Source organism: Lithobates pipiens, unplaced genomic scaffold, assembly GCF_037356315.1.
Source record: "Lithobates pipiens isolate NorthernLeopardFrog02 unplaced genomic scaffold, aLitPip1_a1.2 Scaffold_8, whole genome shotgun sequence".
Classification (NCBI taxonomy): domain Eukaryota; kingdom Metazoa; phylum Chordata; class Amphibia; order Anura; family Ranidae; genus Lithobates; species Lithobates pipiens.
In genome coordinates, this window is record NW_027507903.1 from 504,747,395 (window position 1) to 504,769,436 (window position 22,042).

General features: G+C 42.7%; 2 protein-coding genes across 2 annotated transcripts in view; one reads left to right on the forward strand and one right to left on the reverse strand.

Annotated features, from left to right (window-relative positions):
• The window catches only part of DENND2A (DENN domain containing 2A), a gene marked incomplete in the record, with an annotated part of 181,615 nt that extends 176,721 nt beyond the window's left edge, over positions 1–4,894 (forward strand). Inside the window, 1 exon segment of the mRNA XM_077469274.1 lies at positions 625–4,894. Within this exon segment, the coding sequence (XP_077325400.1) occupies positions 625–656 (32 nt within the window).
• A 2,252-nt stretch (positions 4,895–7,146) lies between these two features.
• Positions 7,147–20,352, reverse strand: LOC143960559 (uncharacterized). The gene is made up of 3 exons (XM_077469275.1): positions 18,989–20,352; positions 12,212–12,338; positions 7,147–12,091 (listed from the first exon to the last, which is right to left on the reverse strand). Exons 1-3 carry the CDS (start codon positions 19,289–19,291, stop codon positions 12,036–12,038), a joined length of 486 nt encoding a protein of 161 aa, XP_077325401.1. The 5' UTR covers positions 19,292–20,352; the 3' UTR covers positions 7,147–12,035.
• Positions 20,353–22,042: the final 1,690 nt, after the last annotated feature.

Sequence of the window (22,042 nt, forward strand, 5' to 3'; positions counted from 1 at the left end):
ACTGTATTTGTTTTTAATTCATGAAAGTGCTTTTTCCGCAAAAATTGTGTTTGAAAGACCGCTGTGCAAAGACTGTGCGATAAAGACTATTGCAGCGATCACCAATTTTTCTCTAGGGTCTCTGTGTATATATGTGTGTATATAATCTTTGGTGGTTGGTGGTTCTAAGTAATTTTCTAGCAAAAAATTCTGATTTTAACTTGTAAGCAACAAATGTCAGAAAAAATGCTTAGGCGTGAAAGGGTTAAGACAGTCCAAACTTTGCTTGCCTTTATCTGGCCCTTAAGGCATCATTTCTGCCACTTGCGCCTACAATGGGGCATCATTTCTGCCACTTACACCTACAATGGGGCACTATTCCTTCCACGGACACCACTGATGGGGCATAATTCCCTTGACTGACAATAAAAATGGGGCACTATTCCTCCCACTGACACCATTTATTTCTCCCCCTAGATCTGGCATTGTTTACTCCCACTGGGCACAGACTGCTCCCCCTAAAGTCTGAAGGACAGTAAACTGGCCCTTTCTTTAGAAATGTTGGAGACCCTTGCCTTAAGATATCAGTCTAATTGCTTTTTGTATCTTGTTGCAGTTATAATATTTTCCTCCTTCTTTCCGTAGGAAGTAAAATGTGGTTTCGTCACAAGAAATAAGAGACCGAGGATAGAAGACAGGACTTTTTTAAGTTATTAACACGTTGTCTCCACTTAACCGGATTTCTTACTGTTGGGAGGCCCCAAGAAAACGGAAGCAAGGGGCCAATCTCCTTGCGTTGAGAGTGGCCCTTCTCCTCGACCCTCCTCACAGAACCTGTTTGGACTCCCTCTGCTGTTTCATGCACTGGACAGACCTGATAAGCTCACCATTCATACCGCATCAGTGGCCGCTATATTTGTTCTTTTAGGGATTTTTTTTTCAAAACTTTATTTATAATAGAATTAAAAACTATCTTCGCAAGATGACAGACTGATTTTATGACCTGATTGGGAATATTCTACTTTCCATTAAATCCGTATACTGGGGTGCAACATATCTGGAGGAGATATTTGGATACAAAGAGAGAATAACGTGTTTCTAAAGCTGAAGACCATATTGGGAATTGGTCATTGGTGTAATGAGCTTCACTACTACTTAAAACATAGTAGTGCCACATTTTAGCAGGCTGTTGATACAGGCAAGAGTGCTCTGAAGATCATCTTTAGGTGTCTTTCACGATCTACAACAAATGTGTTACCATGCTGGAATTGGTCCTCTGATGTCCATCTATACCTAGTGGCTAACTCGCAGCAGCTGGAAGATGTTGAGAAGAATGGCACGGGTTACGTTATAGTTCAGCTTCCACTGTGTGTAATATCAAAATTTCCACTTTTATTGAGCCATATGAACTGAGCAGTTGATGGGAAGTGTAGAGAGGCAGTGAACAGGTCATGTGGCCTTTTTACTTGCAGTGGTTCATCATGTGACCCATCAACTGCCACGTGTAATCAATCAGTCATGTGCCTGGGAGCTGTCCGTGTGTACCTGTAATAGATTATGTGACCACTCAAAGTTCTCTTGTGACCTCTCCATTGGCAGCAAGTCATATAAATGTGAAATACGCCTGAAGGCATTCACTCCTTCTTTGGACTATCCCTGTGTTCTAACACTTAGACGCTTCTTCTTTTGATGTACTCTGCTGACCCAGTATATTGATAACAAATCAAATGCTTTTCTGCGTTCCGTGGCGTGTAAATGTCTGTGGTACTGATTAAGTCAAAAGGCAGCGCACGGAATCATTGTGCGACTTGCTGAGAACATTTTGTCTGTGATTTTTGTTGAATCTGAAAGGTAGCATTACTTGATTCTGATTTGTCATTGGTAACATTTTTACCTTGTTGGGAATTGCTGACATGCCATCTGATAATGCCTGTACACCCACCTGAAACCATTGTTTTATGCTCTCCACATTTCAGGCTGATTAGCTGAAACATTTACGGCCAGTTCACACCACAACACGGTGCAGGAAAGGCGCGTTCTGTGTGCATTCACAGCACGTGAACACTCTGCACTTGCGAGACGCATGTGGGTGCTAGTCAATTGTTCATGGCACCCCAAATGCATCTTGCAAATGCAGCACATTTGCGGACGCCAAACCGCATAGTACTGCAATACCATGCTATTTGGCATGGTGCAATTAACAAAAGTAGTACTTGCACTACTTTTTGCATGTTCCAATGCATTTTGCAGACTATTCAATTGAATGGGCTGGCAAAACTGGAATGCATGGGACTGCACGGGAACGCAAACATTCCAGTGTGAACCAGCCCTTACTGCATAACTCTGTATAAGTCACTTTGAGCCTTATTTATCCTATGCCATAGGTGCAGGCAGAAAACCATGTGATGAAGGGGATGTTGCCTAGTAAAACTAGGGGCTCTGCTGACTGGTCGGCTATATACAACACAATTTACATTGCCCAGTGTGAATTCTGCCTACTGCCAGCTTCCTCTGACCTTCATATAGTAATTTTGCTAAAGGAAGAATCTATCATAAATCAGTTTTATGAATCTGCCTATATTTGTGATTAAGGTGTTCCCTGATTAGTCAGAAGCTCTTTGGACTTTGCACAGTAACCTTTTTGGTCTTTTTCAACAGAAGTGCCAAGGGCAGTGTTTTCCAGTTTCCTGTATCAACCAATCAGAAATCTGCTTTCATTTGTGCCCTTGCTACCTGAACACTAGGCAAAATTCATCTAGCTATATTTTTGTAAAGCAGAGACATTTTTAGCAAGTAGGCCTCATGCACACTTGAGCTCAAAACACTGCTTTTACAGGAGTTTGAGCTCTAAACACCCTTCCATGTCCATGCACAAATGCGTCATAAGAGCGTTCTTGCAGCTGCTTTTCTCCTGCATTTAGAAGAGCCCCAATGTTCACGAGGCCTAAGTGTAAGTACCTCCACACTGTCTTTATACTGGCTTCCTGTAATACCTTGCACAGCATGATTCATATGAGCCAGTAGTAAAACATTAGATTGGCAGCCTGCACAAAGCAATAAAGCTTGATTGGCCCATGGTATTTAAAAGGGTATTGAATCAAAATTCAAGAAGGTCCTGTTCATTAAATTTTCTTCCAGAAGAGGTGTGAATTTCATGTTTGTGGCTTGGTGGGTGACCCCATCACAGTGCCCCCCAACATCAGGTGTTCTCTTCAGTGTCGTCCTACATCAGGTGATCCCACCAAAACCCCCTTATATCAGATGCCTCTATCACCATACCCCGTCAGTCTCCCTTTACATCAGATGTCCCCCCCATCACAGTGCCACCTTACATCAGGTTTCACCATCACAGTGGAATGATGCTGGCCATCATTTAATCTGGAAGGCTGAGGACATCAAGTGGCAGAAAAAAGTACTGCAGAAGACAGCTGCTGGTTAAAGGTACTTTTGCAGCAAAAGCTGCTTTTCTTATTTGAGGGGCTATTATTATTTTATTTTCCTTTAATTATGCTTTATCCTTATGAAGGCTGACCTCTTGTTGCTACGGTCTACTGCTAAATGCTGATTTTTGCGCTGTATTGTAAAACATGTGTTTTGTTTCCATGGTAAACAGAGGTTTTGGAGATGCAACGAGCGAGCTGTGTTTCCTGAAGGAAATAAAAGCTGCTGGCCATGCTGTCGGTTATTGTAACCATATGAGTCCTAAAATGCAGATTTTGTCTGATAAACAAGCCATGCTGTAAAGTGCCTATACATGATGGGGAGGGATAGTTCATGTGTCAGTTCCAGCCTACTGCAAGCAGTTCATCTCCGCCTGTTCCCTTCGTCTGTTTGTAATGTGTACGTCTGCTTATAGGAAATACCAAAGATAGAAAAGCTCTGTTTTCAAGATTTAAAGTGTGGTGGGTGGGGGTATGGGGGGAGGATTCAGCCAGATGCAGAAAGGGAGCCATCTCTGACTTTAAGGAAACTTCAAGTGAAGCACTTTTCATACTGCCCTTACCATGACTTATTATAACACAATTATTGGTTGGCGCAATGCGGTACCAGTCATTCCGATTCACACCCCAATTGTATTGAATTGCATTGCAGTGGAATATGCACAATACCATGGGTTGTGATGTGCTGCCATAAAATGGGAGCATGCGCCACTTTTGGCAGTGCAGTGTACGTAGCAGCGCATGTACATCACAGCATGAATGGCACCATATAGCACCAACGTAATGTGTTTTTTGGTAGATGCTGGTGGATTGTGCATTACCTGCTGGGTAATTTTAATCCAAAGCTCAGGTTGAAGAATTTCTGCTCCTGGGTTTCCAGCTCCACCCAGCCTTTTGAGGCCATTTTGTTTTTTTCTTGCTGATTTTGTATATGGAGAATTGTGCAACAGGAAGAGTGAGACTAAGTAATTGAATCTCACCAATTGATCCTTTGAGAGATGTCACTTAATACATCAGGTGCCATGTAGAACTGAAATGTATTTTTTGTATTTTTGGGGGTGGGTATGACCCTTTCTACATCATAGTACCAATGCACCCCTTTATAAGGAATATTGGTAGTTGATGCATGTAAATGGCAGAATACTGAAACCACTAATGGAGAATCCTGTGATCAGTTAGACTAGGGTTGGGTCACCAGCATCTCTCTAGCTCGCAAGAAATGGGCCCCAGCACATTCTCGCAGGGAGTGCTGGGACTTGTATTTCACCAGCAGCTGAATGTGAATCTGCTGGCTGCCTAGGCCCAAGCTAGATGGTGTCCTTTGTGGGACTTGCTGTGCACATGTGTTTAAAGTATAATATAATTCTATATATAAATACCAATAAAATTGAGCCTGTGGTTTATATAAAGATTGTTTGTATGGTTCTTTTCAGATTTTACCTATTGTAGAAATAAATTTTATGTTAATTATTTGACTTATTGAGCATTGTCTTTTGATTATGTAATTTTAAAGTGTGTGTAAACCCTAACCATGAACTTAACTTATGGTCTGTTAAATATACAATTGAAAATGTTTTGTTATATCTTTTTGATAAGTGAAAAAATATCTGTTGCTCCTGAAAGAATTCCTGTGAGCTCTGTATGTGTTCTAGTCCTATTGGCTCTTAAATCCCAGCTATCACTGAAAACTACATAACCTCTTCCTCTGTTATAGAGAAAAGTAGAGGAGGGGGGTGGGTTTGTAGTCTTGTCCTAGAGCAGGGGGTGCCCAACCACTGGCCCGCCACCTCCTACTCTGGGATGGTGTGTTGGCAAACCCAGATCGCGGGTTCCCGAACTACGCCATTCCCGGAGCATCAGTTTAGAGACTGGAGCCAGTGCTAGAGGAAGCAGAGCTGGTATAGAGACGGCTCCTGTCACAGGTGCAGCGATACCAAATGTACTCTGCCTGTGATAGGAGGGATACAGGAAGCATCGGCTCTGCTCTCTACTGCAGCTGCATACTTCCTCCAGCGCTGGCTCCTGTCACACTGATGCTCGGGGACGGTAGGTTGGGAACCAGCCAACAGTACCCATCAACAGTACCAGCCCTGGAAGACAGCCAGCAGCAGCCACCCGCCATACCCACCTGGGGGACAGCAGCAGCCAGTGATACCTGTAGTAATCCTGAGGAAGAAGTGAGGTCAGCTGAGGTGCAGGTAAGCAGCAGCCTTAAGCCCCTTCCACACAAGTGGTCTGATCGGGTCCACCTTAAAAACAATCGGACCCTCCATTAACCTCTATAGAGTGGCAGATGTAAACGGACCGTTTACACCCGCCTATCTTCAATCCAATCCACTTAAAAAAAACAGAAGGGGGTCCATCCCCTTCTGTTTGGGCAGATTGGAGTGTCCATAGAGGGCTTGTGTCCACACTGCATATGCAGAGCAGACACGGACCGGTCATCTGCCTGCTCTGCTTATTCTGGTCCTCGGCCAGTTACCAAGTTGCTAAAGTGGCCCTCGCTCCTCAAAAGTTTGGGCACCCCTGTCCTAGAGTGATGCTTCTCCTCCATAGATGCAGTACATTGAGTGATTGTTGTCACCTCTTGAACAGGGAATGTGTTACTAGCAGGATTACCAGGTGAGAAGAAAAAGGGGGGAGCCTGAAATAACAGCTAGCATATCTATGGACTGGTAAGCTGCAATATATTACATTTTCTTCTTAAGTTTAGATAACATTTTATTTTATATCCAGTGGAGAGGAGTTGGAGGCCTATTTTTCATTGTCATCTCTATTCCTATTGGGGATATTTTGGCTCAGTTCCGGTCAGGACAGGTAATCTAACCCAGGCACAGACAAAAACATATATTTAGTAGAGTGAGGAAGTGTTAGGATTTCTGTCAATTTTTTTTATTGCTTTGATAATGACACACTCTGTTGCTTGTAATAAAAATGAGATTAACAGGAAGGGAATGAATTGGGGACATAACCATAATCCAAAAGTGTGGTCCCTACCTAACACCCAGCACAAACCTTTCATACAACTTAATCCCACTACTAACCCCCACACTAAGGCCTCATGCAGTCCTTTTAACCTGATGCTACTTAAGGCTTGATTCATATTAATGCTATTTTGGTGATGCTTTTTGCAGAAATGCAGGGAATTTCCCCCCTGGGCTGCTTTAATACAACACATGTGCCATACAGTGCATTAAACCACCAGAATGGTTTAGTGTGAATGGGCTCATAATGTTTCTTCTCTACTAGGTTGTCTGTGTCAGATTCAGGCCTGAGAATTCCTCTCAGCAGCCTAAGCTCCTCCATTTTGTTTTGACTTCAGGGCTGTTGTGACACGCAGGCCTGCATCAATAGCAAGCAACCCTCAGGGGACGGGAAAATAGGAACAGAAACACAACACTGTAGCCAAGGTGCCCGGATTGCATGTGTGACTATCATTTGTCCTTTCCTGTCAGAGGGGGTAATTAGGTCCTTCAAACACATCAAATGTTCCTCCTCTTCCCCACCCCCCCATTTCCTTTCTGTGCTATCATAGTTTCTCACACACGTTTCCTATTATGTAACGGCTAGGAAAGGATTCCCGAGCTATTACCAAATATTATCACACCACACACACACACATATATATATATATATTTCTATTTTACAACAAAAAACCCTCTTAATTTAATACAAATTTATTTGTATCTAAAGTGCAAACAAAACAAATAATTTACAATATAATTAGTGGTTTAAAAAACATTTATTTTTCTTTAACATTGGGCTGCAATAAAAAAAAAGAAAAAACTGTCCCGCTAGATTCCAGCTATTGTTTTTCTAATGGGGGATCTTTTATGAATAACACCGCTACTTTTCTTTCAGACACTTTATATGTAAGGTCTTGGAGGACATACAAGCAAAATGTAACAAGAAAATTCAATGCACTGTATCTCCAGACAAAACACACAAACAGCAGCGAAGAAAAGCAGAAATTATACTGCCTGTTGCCTTCGGTTAACATTAGGCCTCATGCACACTGGACATTTTTACAGCAGCTGTTTTTTGGCAGTAGACATTTTTTTTCTACAGTCCTTATGTAAACATATGAGATCATCTCTCATCGCCGGCTTCCCTCCTCACACAGAGACATGTGAGGAGGGAGAGCTGAACCGCTGAGAGATGCATCGGTTAGTGTAAAAAAAAAAAAAAAATAGTGCCCATCTGTCCCCAGTGCCACCTGTCGTCAGTGCCATCTGTCCCCAGTGCCACGTATAAGTGCCATCTGTCAGTGTCACGTGCCATCTGTTATCAGTGTCATGTGTCATCAGTGCCAGGTATTAGTGCCATGTGTCATCAGTGCCACGTATTCGTGGCACCTGTCATCAGTGCCATCTGTCATCAGTGTCACGTGCCATTGTCCTGGTGCTCCAGGGCCTTCAAAAGTGTAATAGGTAGTCAACAAGTTAGATGTGTAATTTATGCTCCTAGAACATGTGATGGCGCTTCCTGCATGTTGGCCCTCTCTAAGTGGCTAGGCTGTGGAAAAGTCCCACACATGTGGTATCGTAATACTCAGGAGGAGTAGCAACATTTATTTTGGGGCATTATTTCTGGTATACACATGCCACGTGAGAGAAATAACCTATTACAATGACAATTTTGTGGAAAAAATAATCAAAAAAAAAAAAATCTCCATTTTGCAAAGAATTGTGGGAAAACATTACAACATCAAAAAGCTCACCATTCCTCTTACTAAATACCCTGGAATGTCTACTTTCCAAAAAGGGGTCATTTGGGGGGTATTTGTACTTTCCTGGCTTGTTCGGGTTGCAAGAAATGAGATCGGCCACCAGTACATCGGATGTGATCAATTTTGTGTGATTTGCACCACAGCTTGTAGACTCTCTAACTTTCACAAAGACCAAATAATATCCACCAATTTGGGTTATTTGTACCAAAGATATGTAGTAGTATAAATTGTGGCCAAAATTTATGAAGAAAAATTACTAATTTGCAAAATTTTATCACAGAAAAAAAAAAATTTCGGTCTTTTTTTCATTTAAAGCGCAAAAAATAAAAAACCCAGAGGTGATCAAATACCACCAAAAGAAAGCTTGATTTGTGGAAAAAAAAGGACAAAAAATTCATTTGGGTACAGTGTTACATGACTGAGTAATTGTCATTCAAATTGTGAGAGCACTGAAAGCTGAAAATTGGTCTGGGCAGGAGGGGGGTTTAAGTGCCCAGTTGTCAAGTGGTTAAACTCTCTATCATGTTATCCTATGTGTCCATGCACACATAGGCTGTTGGCAGCAGTTTTGGGTAGTAAAGTTTTTGAGCAGTAAAAAAACAAAAAAAAACTAGTGGGTTCTGAGAGATGTTTTTCAGCTGTAAATCCGCTCTAACGCTAATAAACGTCGATAAACGCTCAAAAATGTCACTCACCAGAGTTTAACGTTTTTGATCCATTGTAAAAAAAAAAAAGAAACGCTTTTACAAAAACGCTGAAAAAAGTTGAAAAACGCACTGCAAAGCTACTGATGTTTTAATAAAGTTACTTTAATGTCCAGTGTGCATGAGGCCTTACTGTCACTAAACACAACCCATTAAAGTGCATGGTGCCACACCGCAGACAAATGCATGATGTTGCGATACAATGGCGTGGCTTTTAGGCTGGGTTCACACTGCTGCGATGTCCATGGTCGGATGTGATTCGCACCGCACTGCAGTGCAAATCAAATGCAATCTCTGTGCGATGCGATTTCAGCCATACAGATAGTATGGCTGAATTCGCATCGCATCGGGCCCAAATTCGTACAGGACCCTTTTTTTGGTCCGCAGCAGAATTGGATCGCATGGGTGTTCACACCATGCGATCAGATTCCTGTCCGAGTTTGCAGATCGCACTGCGATATGCAAACTGATTTGGAGGTGTCATTAATTTTTTATTAACACTCCCAGCAGTTCACATAGGGCAGTGTGAACTGCCGCCGGGAGGCATGCGATGCTGGAACCCGCAGTGGATTTGCAGCGTTCCCGCACCACAGCAGTGTGAACACAGCCTTAAAGGCTGAAACAGCCAGTGAGGAGGCACCATAATGCCTCCCAAGCAGCCTGTCAAACACCATCTGAAAACCATCCCACTGCAGATGGATCTTCAGAGGGCAGTGGCAGTATTACTGAGCACCCAATATAATCTGAGATCAGTTCTCCCAGGGTGCCTCTACTGTCCAAGTGAAAGTTGTCCTCTACATTCTGCTTATCAGTAGCTTCTGTTAAAGTGCAGGGACAGCCATCACAAAGCCCTGATAATAAAACTGAGATTGCTGATCTCCTAGTGTAAACAGGCAGCAGGGCTGATCTGTATATTCTCTGCAGGAGACAGCCAGAGAGTGGAGAACTTGAGAGACTCTCACCTCTGGACTCAGGGTCAGCCTGGCCCCGCTTTGGAGAGATTTTCCCTCACTTCCTGTTATGCCTCTAGGATCAAAGACAGCGCCAGCATAGGGCTGCTTAGGCAGCTGCCTTAGGGTGCCAGGATGGGGATCTTGATTCTTAACCACTTCTCGCCTTACCATTGTATTTATACTATCGGACAGGTGATCTCCAGTTCCTGGAGAATGTGCCTGGTTGTCCTCTGGCTGGTGCACAGCGGTGCAATCTGATCACCACCACCGGACACAGCGGATCACAGTGCTTGGTACCGAGCTGCTGTGATTGGCCCTGTACCATGTGATCTCTGTGACTAATAACAGCAATCAAGTAACAAGTAAACACAACTGTCGTGAATGGCTTTGATTCATGACGGCTTGCTTTCTACTGTGATCAGTCACAGTGATCACACGGTACAGGGCCAATTACAGTGGCCCTGTACTGTGTGATAGTTGTAGCCAATCACAATAATAAACAATGAGTCAAGAATGAAGTCTATTCATGGCAGTTAAAATGATTGCTGTTACAGTGATTATCACTTAACAAGCGATCATAGTGAAAAACAAATCAGATTACCTTCCTAGCCACTTAAAGACCGAGCCTCTTTTTCAGACTGTACAAGTGTTCAGTGTACAGACTCTTCAGACTTTACAAGTTAAAAACAATTTTTTTTTACTAGAAAATTACTTAGAACTGACAAAAATTCTACATTTTTTTTCTAACACCCTAGAGAATAAAGTGGCGGTCATTGCAATACTTTGCCACACCGTATTTGCGCCACAGTCACTTTCTTGGGAAAAAAAATTACTTTTTTGAATAAAAAAAAAAATGAGACAACAGTAAAGTTAGCCCAATTTTTTTTTTATATTGTGAAAGATAATGTTACGCCAAGTAAATTGATACCCAACATGTCATTCAAAATTGCACCCGCTCGTGGAATGGTGTCAAACTTTTACCCTAAATAAAATCTCCATAGGCGACATTTAAAAAATTCTACAGGTTGCATGTTTTGAGTTACAGAGGAGATCTATAATTATTGCTTTTGCTTTAACAATCACGGTGATACCTCACATGTGTGGTTTGACCACCGTTTTCATATGCGGGCGCTACTCACGTATGCGTTCGTTCTCTGCGCAAGCTCCTCAGGAAGGGGCACTTTATTTTATTATTTATTATTATTATTTTACTTGATTTTATTTATTTTTACACTTTAAAAAAAAAAAATAATAATAATAATAATTTGGGTCACTTTTGTTCCTATTACAAGGAATGTAAACATTCCTTGTAAAAGAAAAAAGCATGACAGGTCCTCTTAAATATGAGATGTGGGGTCAAAAAGTCCTCAGATCTCATATTTGGACATAATGCAATGAAAGAAAAAAAAAAAATTGGCATTTGAAAAAAATAACAAAAATTGCCTTTAAGATGTATGGGCGGAAGTGAGGTTTTGACGTTGCTTCCGCCCTGCTATTGTATGGAGACAGGTGGGGGGCCATCTTCCCCCTCACTCCTCACCCAGACACGGACAGGTCCCGTGCGCCTCCGCTGCTGCCAAAGGCTCTGGTAAGCGGCAGAGGGCGTGGGAGAACGGCGGGAGGGGGGCACCCTCTCCCGCCGCCGATAACGGTGATCTCACGGCAAATCGGCTGCAGAGACCACCATTATCGTTAACAGGACTGCTCACTGAAAAGATGGATACCTCTGTTATTGCAACAGCTGCTGCTGTTACCGAGATATCCATCTTCAAAGGGCCAACGTATATGTACAGGAGCTGGTTGGCAAGTGGCTAGAGTAGTACACTGTGGTGACACTGCACGATGCTGGTGACAGCATGTAAAATAAATAAATTTAAAAGAATTGTTAAAAAAAACAAATGCACCTTCGCCTGTATAGGCAAAAATCATTGCTGCGGTCCTTTTCTAGGATAGGAAGTGAAGAAAAATCCCCCCAATAGGAAACAGGTTTAAAACATTTCTTATTCTTTCCTAAACGAAAACAATATTCTTTATATACATATAGTTTAATTTTACACAAATACTAATTGTACATCATACATAGGACCAAAACATACTCCATGACCAAGACATTTCTCACAACCCAAAACAAATGTTTCAAGGTAACAGCATTAGCAGGAGCAGTTCTTTTTAGATCTTCCCCTATGCCCCTTATCTCCTAACATTTCCCAGAAGCCTTTGTTCTCCCAATTTATCTTGGGTCCACGTGATCTTCCTGATCTCCTCCCAGACTTTGGTAGAAGTTACCTACAAATGAAGAAAAAGAGAATATGGAAGTCACACTCCTCTGTATCTGCCTCCTTCGTTTACTGGTCCTGAAATCCATAAGAGCCACAAAATGTTTGCTGACATGATTCTGTCACCAACCTGTATTGCTGGAAACACCCTTGAAGTAACACGCTCCTTGGGACAAGTGACATGTGAATAAGCCTAGGCATCCTTCACAGTCTGATGGGCTCCAACATGATCGCCATAAAATGTCATCACATAGTGCCTGAAAAACATAACGATAATAAGAGTTACACAAGGATGACAAATACAATACAATCATAATACTAGAACTGACACAACATTGGCTTTGTGCTAAATCTTAAAGTGGTTGTAAACCCTCACATATACCCAGTGATGTGAACACAAGGATGAAACAAATCTCCCTACATAAGTTTTACTTGTTTATCTGCAGCCTTTACTTCCCTACACCCCTTCAAAAGTGCAGATAGTGTTAAAATTCTTTCTTCGTCTGTCAGGAGCACAGAGGAGGGGGTGGAGAGACGCAGTAACGGTGTGTTAGAGCTGATTGGAGGAAAGCGACAACCCCCCTCCTCCTCCACACAGCTTCACAACTGTGTTCTGAATAGACAGGCTCATTCTGGGCTCTCCCTCCCGACACAAATTTTATTTCTATGTTCTCAGCAGTGAGTCACAGCGATAACAGAGGAACAAAGCACCAGAGAGAAACTGCAGATATAGGTAGTTTTATTTCACATCCATTAAAACGAGGACACAGCCTGCACACACATCTCATGTAGGGTTGCCACCTGTCCGGTTTTGACCCAGACAGTACAGGTTTAGGAGGCTGTGCCCAGGTTTCCCTCTGCCTCATACCCGGACACCATTTCCAGCTGACAGGGGTACCATGGGGCCTCCTTTTACGAGCCCCAGCACACAGGGGGACCTGGACAGCAGGGGCATCAGAGCGGCAGGTGGGGGGAGCAATTACAGAGCAATCAAAACATATGGGAGAGAGCAGGCGACAGACAGCTGCTGGTGCGGAAGGTTTTAATAAAAGAAATGCTTAAAAACAAACAATCCACTCACTCTCCATGTCAGAGCTGTATATGTCAGTCTGTGAAGTTGGATGTCCCATTCTCCCCTCCGATCCACGCTGCTCTTATCACTGAATCGCTGGAGGAAGCCAAGGATACAGAGCTGCGGGGAGACTGCAGTGAGCTGTCAGCCGGGGATGCTGTGACCAATCAGAGCATTCCAGAGGCTTAACCACGCCTCCATCATCAGAGGCTGACAGTTCACATGAGTTCACATGAGTTCACATGAGTTTCCCGATTCAGTGATAAGAGCAGCGTGGATCGGAGGGGAGAATGGAACAGCCAACTTCACAGACTGACATATACAGCGCTGACATGGAGAGTGAGTGGATTGCTTTTAAGCATTTATTTTATTAAAAACTTCTGCACCAGCAGCTGCCTGTCGCCTCTCTCTCCCTTATGTTTTGACCCTTCTGTGTTTGCCACCCCCTCCTGTGTATTTGCACCCCCCTCCTCTGTAATTGCCCCCCCTTCTCTGTAATTGCCCCCTCTCTGTAATTTCCCCCTTGCTCTGTAATTGTCCCTCCCTCCTCTGTATTTGAACCCCTCCTCTGTATTTACACGGGCCCCTCCTGTCACACCGCATCCCCTCCTGTCACACCGCACCCCCTCCTGTCACACCACACCACCTCCTGTCACACTCTGCACCCACCTCCTGTCACACTCTGCACCCCCCTCCTGTCACACTCTGCATCCCCCTCTTGTCAGTCACACTCTGCAACCCCCTCCTGTCACACTCTGCATCCCCCTCCTGTCACACTCTGCATCCCCCTCCTGTCACACTCTGCATCCCCCTCCTGTCACACTCTGCATCCCCCTCCTGTCACACTCTGCATCCCCCTCCTGTCACACTGTGCCCCCCTCCTGTCACTATGTGCCCCCCTGTCACACTCTGCTACCCTCCTATCACTCTGCCCCCTACTTTCACACCGGGGTACTGATGTAAAGAAGACTACTAATGTAAATTGAGATTTGAAAGAGGGTCTCTTGATTTAAGGAGGGCTCCTAATGTAAAGGGGCCCTTGATATGTGGAGTTACTGATATAACGGGCCCCTGCTGTTGTGAGGGAGGACTCTGATGTGAAGGGGGGGACTCTGATCTCATAGGGGGACCATTGATGCTCAGTACAGTGCTCCTAATGTAAAGGGTGACTCCTGGTGTAAAGGGGGACTCCAGACTCCCGAAACCTGATGAAGGGGGACTCCTGATCTAAAGGGGACTTTAATGTGAAAGGGGGATTCCTGAACTGATGGAAGTCTTTAGGGGGCACTGATATAAAGGGACTCTCATATAATGGGGGTCTTTAATCTAATAGGGCACTGATATAAGGGCACTCTGTTCTAATGGGGGGTCTCTAAGGAGAGGTAAAAATTTGCTGTGCGCTGTTAAAGTGTTTGGGTTTAGCTTGAAGAAACGGTGGCAACCTTAATCTCATGTGGCTTCAGCAAACGCGTTTCGCACACCTGTGCTTAATCATTGCTTAAAATGTTAAACTTTAAAGCTGAACTCTAGACAGAGTTAAAAGACAAAATTGATGCAGCTCCATAATTATCAATACACCCTTAAATGAGATGAGAGAGAAAGAAGCAACACAAAAAGCCAATCAGCTTTACTGCAGTTCAAGCATGCTGTTAGGAGGAGAGAGCAGTGTGACAGGGAGATGAGCCCATCACTCTGCTACTTCTTACATAGTTACATAGGAGGTAAGGTTGAATAAAGACAATAATCCATCCAGTTCAACCTGTGTAGGTGTTCTTCTTTTACTTACCTGTAAAGGTTTGGGGGAGGGCCAACTATTTGATGTGTTACTTAAAGTGGAAATTGACGCAAAAGGGGAACATCCGCTCTTCCTTCTCCCTAACATTTGGGGCATCTTTTTTAGGGGGAGTGCCTACCTGGTTTCTGGTTTTGACAGGTGCCTGCTCCCCCACTTCTGGTCAGATTGCCATGACTATCTAAGAGGAAGTTCCGCTGCCCTCCTCCCGCAGTCTTCTGGGACATGTCACAGATCCCAGAATGCTGCTGGACCAAACAGTGCAGGGTGGCTCTCACATGCACAGTAAGCAGCCGGCTATGAAGCCGCAAGCAGTCACAGCCAACTGCCCACAATTAGTATGTTGGTGCCAGGGAACGAAGCCCAGTGAAGAAACGGGCTAGGTGAGGACATCTCTGGATCCTGGGGCAGGTAAGTGTCCTATTATTAAAAGTCAGCAGCTACAGTTTTTGAAGCTGCTGACCTGAACAGATGACTGGAGGACTACTTTAACTGCAAGAGATTAAAATCAGGTTTCCTCATCTAAAAGAAGAAAAAAAAAATAATCCCAAAGGTCGCAACAATAATGCCAGTGATGACATTTGAGTTCTATGTGCAAGCATTGAATGCTCATGTAAGTGAATGTAATGTCATTTCGCAATCGCAAACCTGTGACAAAAGTTGCCATAGTGTATAAATTGTGCCCTTGTCAACTCCACTCGATCTTTACTGCTACCTAAAAAAAAATGACACCAACCAGTATACTGTATTTCCTCATGTGTGTGTCGCAATGTAGGGTCAAATGGGGAATAAAGCTCTCCTAAAGGAAAGGCGTACATTCACTGTGCGATTTACCATCCCTTTACATTACTATGTTCCACTAATGAGATATACAACAAGTAGAGGCGCAAAAGATCAGATAATAATATACTCTAGAGGGCTGTCTGTATAAAGTTATATATAAGAACTTTTTAGTTCTCAAGTCCCATGAAAGTGTCTTTCGTTCTTTGAGTGGGACTTTCACAATGCAGGGCTGCCACCACAGGGAGCTGAAACCAGGCTCCTAGACTGTTGCAGAAAAAGAAAAGAAGAAGGGGGTGCCTCTGGGTGTAGATTTTTAAAAAGCAATTTATTCACAGGTAAAACAAAGAGATTATGCACTCACATTTTCCAAGGCATAAAAAGGCATGTAGAATAAAAGGGGGGGTTTTTCATCTGATTCGTCCGTCACTTGAGATCCGGTCCGCAGGTGTCATATTGTCCTCTCCTGGGGTTACCACAAGTTTGTTGTTTTAAAAGAGCCGGCTTGGTGGACGCAGAGGATGTATTTCGAAAGCGAGGCTTGGTTAGCTGTGACACGCGGGTCGCGGGGTTGTGACGTCACGGCGGGCGACGCATTTCCTGAGCGTTCGGGTCGAGGTGGAGAGACGACCGCGCTCTTTCATCAGGCCAATCAGATGAGAAGGGGGAAACAGGGATTTAAATAGAGGAGGAGAGATTGAAACAGGAGGCGTGGTTGGGCGGAAAGTGGGGCGTGGCTACGGCGTAGGGGTACAGATGGAGTGTGAATAGATTGGGAGGGGCGTGAATCAGGAAGATGGGGGAGGAGACAACAGGGAAAGGATGTAATAGATACAGATGAAGCGAGCAGACAGGTGGGGACAGTCGGACAGAAGAGGGGCCGAGGGGTACGATGGGTACTTCATCCCATGGTTTATATGTTATCTCGTACCCCTCGGCCCCCCCCCTTTTTTCCGAGTTATTTATAACTCTCTCATTTAATTCCACCTTCTCCTCCGATATGCTCCCTTATTCTTCTTTCACACCCCTCATATCACACATTTTACAATATACACTTTGATAATCTCTCCATATGCTTTATTAATAACATGCCCACACAATTATACATTATGTCTGTTTAGATGTCTCAAATTATAGTTCCCTCTCTTCTGTCAGACTGTCCCCGCCTGCCTGCTCGCTTCATCTGTATCTATTACATCCTTTCCCTGTTGTCTCCTCCCCCATCTTCCTGATTCACGCCCCTCCCAATCTATTCACACTCCATCTGTACCCCTACCCCGTAGCCACGCCCCACTTTCCGCCCAACCACGCCTCCTGTTTCAATCTCTCCTCCTCTATTTAAATCCCTGTTTCCCCCTTCTCATCTGATTGGCCTGATGAAAGAGCGCGGTCGTCTCTCCACCTCGACCCGAACGCTCAGGAAATGCGTCGCCCGCCGTGACGTCACAACCCCGCGACCCGCGTGTCACAGCTAACCAAGCCTCGCTTTGGAAATACATCCTCTGCGTCCACCAAGCCGGCTCTTTTAAAACAACAAACTTGTGGTAACGCCAGGAGAGGACAATATGACACCTGCGGACCGGATCTCAAGTGACGGAGGAATCAGATGAAAAACCCCCCCTTTTATTCTACATGCCTTTTTATGCCTTGGAAAATGTGAGTGCATAATCTCTTTGTTTTACCTGTGAATAAATTGCTTTTTAAAAATCTACACCCAGAGGCGCCCCCTTCTTCTTTTCTTTTTCTGCACTAATGAGATATCAATTTAATCAGCAGACTTTTGTTGATTATAATTTGTAGTAATTATAAGGGGTGGGGGGGCACAAATTATACAAATGTTGCATTGAGAAAAAATAAATGAAGATGCAGGTTTTCGAATTTGTTTACTATTTATTCCCAATAAAAAATATGGTAACAAAATTATATGTATCCACAATTTCTAACCCAATTAAAGCCCTATCTGTATGCCCCACCCCAAAAAAATGCATAATACTTTAGGTTACACTACAAATCATAAAAGATATCATATGTGGAACCAAGACTTTGCCGAAATGAAGGATAAAATGCTCATGGATGAGGGGGATTTAGGGAGAAAAGGGCCCAGAGAATGAATGGGGAGTTTTTAACACCCTATTTGTCACATACAAGACATTGGCACTGTTTATAGCACTGTTTCTGTCAGTGTATTAATGAATGAATGTTGAGGTTTTTTCTTATAAATTCAGTGTTACACTATGTAAGCATTTGTCATGAGGTTACTCACGAAGTATTGAGAGAAATATAAAAATTGGAGGAAGAGGAGAGGAAATGTGATGATCGATGTGGGATATATACGTGAGCTGTCAGATCGCCTAACACATTAGAGGTCATATTGCATCTGGTGATTGTTCTCGGTGGTGAAGGAGAAACACACATAGTTCATGGTAGAAGTTATTAAATCTCTTCACTTAGTGAAAGAAATTGTCCTCTTGTTTTTTTGGTCTTTTACATTGTTGGAATATTTTTTTTTTAAATCTTTTTCAATGTATTGCAGCAATCTTTTTTACTCGTAGTTATTATCTTGATAGGGGTCTATTTATTAAAAAAAAAAATGCTGTGTAAATGTCTCAAGCTTTCAAGTTGTCACAAATAATCCTGTATTTTGGATAATAGGTTTATTTCCTATGATTGTCAGTTCCATCTTGTGGCCATAATACAGTATTAGTATTTTCCTTATTGAGGTAGTTCAGGAAAATACCATATTATTGCCAATAGATGGAGCTGAGGATCAAGAGAAACTATGTATTGGGCATAATGCTGCATTATTTGTGACAAACTGAATTTGTTACCGTCTTACCAAGCAATGAAATGAGCACATGCCAAGCTAAAAGGCTTAAAATCACCAATACACTAATTGCAGTTTTTGCCATTGGGATCAATAATCCGAGCACCAGTTATGTAATCTATGTCAGCCAGTTCTTTAACTTTTGGGCATATTCACCGAATACATTGCCCCTACAGTTCAGAATTTTTTTTATTATTACGTTTTTTTACTATCTTTTCTAACTATTGTCATGCACACTTGCTTTGGTTTTATTCCCATAGGATGTGTGCTTTTAAATATGCTAACAGCACCAAAAAAGAAATTACTTTGAACACTGGAGTGCACATTCCATAGCAAACAGTCCTTCTTAATAAATTCTGCGCATATTCACGTAAATCATAAACAAATGCTAAATTCACATTATGGTCATCAGTGATCATGCACACATACATTGCCTTACCGTGTCCTGGTTGAAGGTTCCATGATCACTTAGGTGGTTAAACAATGGAACGTTCTGATCACTGACAGGTCTCTGTAAATTTTGACGTCTCTCTCTGCGTAATAAATTCACCCCAAACGCATGTCTGAGTCCTCTGTCCCTCAAAGCTGGCCTCTTAACTAATGATTTCTCAACCGATCCCACATCACCAGTTTCTGATTGGCTTGGTGTCATCTTGGTTTTCCACAACAACCCACTGGCATATCCATACAGCATCAGCTCTGTGACTAAAACGGACACCCACATCAATGTGAAGGAGGCCATCGTCTGCTTTGGTGTCTCAAAATGTTTGCTACTTGAGGGTCTACTGTCTTTATCATCTCACTACACCCTTAAATATGCTCCAACTTCCTGCCAGGCTCTTGTTTACCCTTTGATGCACCTACGTACGTGCCCTTTAAGTGGAAACTTCACTCCCATGACATCACCTTTCCAAAAGCACAATGTATACATCCCCAAACATGCCTATTTTTCCGACATTCCATAAAGGAGGAGGTGAGGTCTAATCCTCCCTTGCGGACACCAATTTGTGTTAGTCACCTCTTGTAGGATAAAGAAGATGGAGGGGGTTCTTGGAGTCATTTGATAACAATTCATCAAAAACATGTACAAATAAAGCATGGATGACAGCATGGTGGCAATTATCCGCCATTAGATAAAAAAGATCTTATTTGTTCTGGATACTGATGCTGGTATATTTTCATATCCTGATATTCTTTTGTGCCTACACTATGGCAGCGGCTCAGCCGCCTATAGGGTTCAGGATATTCAGGGTCAGCAGATTGCTACAGTTCTGTTGTGGGGCCAATATGTTCCGCAGGGTGACCGTACAACAAGTATCGGGTCACTTCACCTAAATACTTGTTTTGGATGGATGCTGGCAATCTAAGTCACCCAATGGCTTTTTAAAACTGAATTCCAAATTAAGCAAATATAAGTGGCATTTGTATTCTTACTTGAATCATGGTTTTCTTTTTTGTATTTCTTCCAGATCTGTGTAGTAATTCAGCATGAGGTGTTACCTCTGTGCAGAAGTTTCCTGTAATAAAGACCAGTCACTGCTGCTCTCTCTCCTTGTGTATGATAACTAGTCTTGTCTCCACCCCCTCCTATAGTTTTCTGCAGGCAGCCTGTAGTGGGTGGAGCTGCTGAACAGGGAGGATGGGCTATGAACAGCACAGTCCTGATGTCACCACTACTTTTAAAATATAATAACTGGGTTTGAAAAAGCATGTATTGCACACATGGATTTGAGGAATAGATTTAATTTTTTTTTGTACCTAGAGAACAGTGTTAAAATAATTTATACACTAAATATTATCACTACAGGTATTGGCCCATACAGTTACTAGAATACAATATTTTTCACTATAGTGGACCTGAAGGCTGGGTTCACACCATTGCAAATTGGATGCGGGGAATCCGCATCCAATTTGCAATAGCAGGAGATCTTGCCCAGCTCTCTATGGAGCTGGTTCACATATCTCCACTGTGGCTCCGCTGCAAATTTGCACAGGAGCCCTGTGCGTCTTTTGGTCCATTTCATGTCTGAATTTAGCCACAAATTCGGGCTGAAATCGGACCTGAAACAGTGAACCAGGACGGTGAACCTGCTGGGAGCCGAATGCAGCGATGGTGTAAACCCAGCCTTAAGTATAGGCAATGCAGTGTACTTTATTCATCTTTTGCTTTTGTATATTTTATTCAGCTGACCATGGCAGTTCTTGCTAGCGACATATTTTTAAACATTTTACAGTTCTCAAGTAACAAAAAGGCCTGAAGTTGCCAAAATAAACATGAAGGAATTTTATGCTGTGAAAAAAAAATATTTAATCAATACATTGTAACAATTCTATTAAAAATGATTATTCACATTATTCGAGGAAAAAATATACTTCATCTGTACAATGTAATTTTTTTAAAGCTGTAATTGTCCCTTCATAAAAGCACAGCAAATCTAATACAAATTAGATTTTTTTTAGTTTTAAAACTACAATCTTCATCAATTGAAATGTTCTGATTAAACAAATTTGTTCTGTTTGAGTATAGCAGTGCCACCTGGTGGAGGATGTGAGAACACAGGAAGACCTGTTTTTTCAATCTTAAAATATATATAAAGGCAGTGTTAGATTGTGTTGGATTATATAGGGTAGAGAATGGTCATCACAATACATTGAGAAGGTGAATCTTCCCAATGGGAACAAAGACAGCAATAGAAATCTGACAGAAGTTCTAACCATTCCACCTACCTATCACAAGAAGAAAAAAAAAAACACTGACTAAAGTTATTTTTTAAATCAGAACTTCAGGCAGTTATAAAAGGCACATATTAAATACAGATCTGTAGTCAATTAAGTGAAAGTAAAAAAAAAAATAAAGTTTTTGGCTTCCTGTAAAATCCTTTTCTTAGAGTACATCAGAGGACACAAAGTTTTTCTCTACACATTCATAACTACTTGGGTTATGCTACCAACTACAGTAGAATGAACACTGGCAAAGAAGAAAGGCAGGCTTCCCTACCCACACATAACCCCTCCCAGTAAAGCCCTGCCTTAGTTATATAGCAAACATTGAGGAACCATACAAAAAGCAGAGGGATTAATTTGTCCTAAATTTCTAGAGGGAGCCAAGCACAGAAAGTAAACCAAGGAGCCAAAGTAATTATAAAAGTCACACTGGCCCACTGCTACCACACTCAAATGACCAAATGAGAAAACAGACAAAAACAACAGAATTGGGAAGCGCAGATCCAGGAGGTGGCAAGGAATCAATTGGAGATGGAATCCATGTGAAATGTAAAACAGTTTATTGATGATAAAACATGTAACCAATAAACAGTACAAATGGGAAAAATTGTCAGAATGGCCAAACTTGCTGTGATAGCGCCAGCAATGGAGCCAAAGGGTGGTGGAGAAATGGCTGCCCAGCTTCTGTGAGGGCTGTGGACAGAGGGGGCTGCAGACCAAAAATGGGAAGCCTGAAAACACTTTCCAACAGCTGGGAGCGATGACCATA

Excerpts from the sequence above, each read along its gene's own strand:
- LOC143960559 (XM_077469275.1), bottom strand. The coding sequence starts at position 19,291 with ATGGCCTCCTTCACATTGATGTGGGTGTCCGTTTTAGTCACAGAGCTG. Across the intron at positions 12,339-18,988 it reads GAACCTTCAACCAGGACACG|GCACTATGTGATGACATTTT; the intron begins GTAAGGCAATGT and ends TATGTTTTTCAG. Across the intron at positions 12,092-12,211 it reads GGGTGTTTCCAGCAATACAG|GTAACTTCTACCAAAGTCTG; the intron begins GTTGGTGACAGA and ends CTTCATTTGTAG.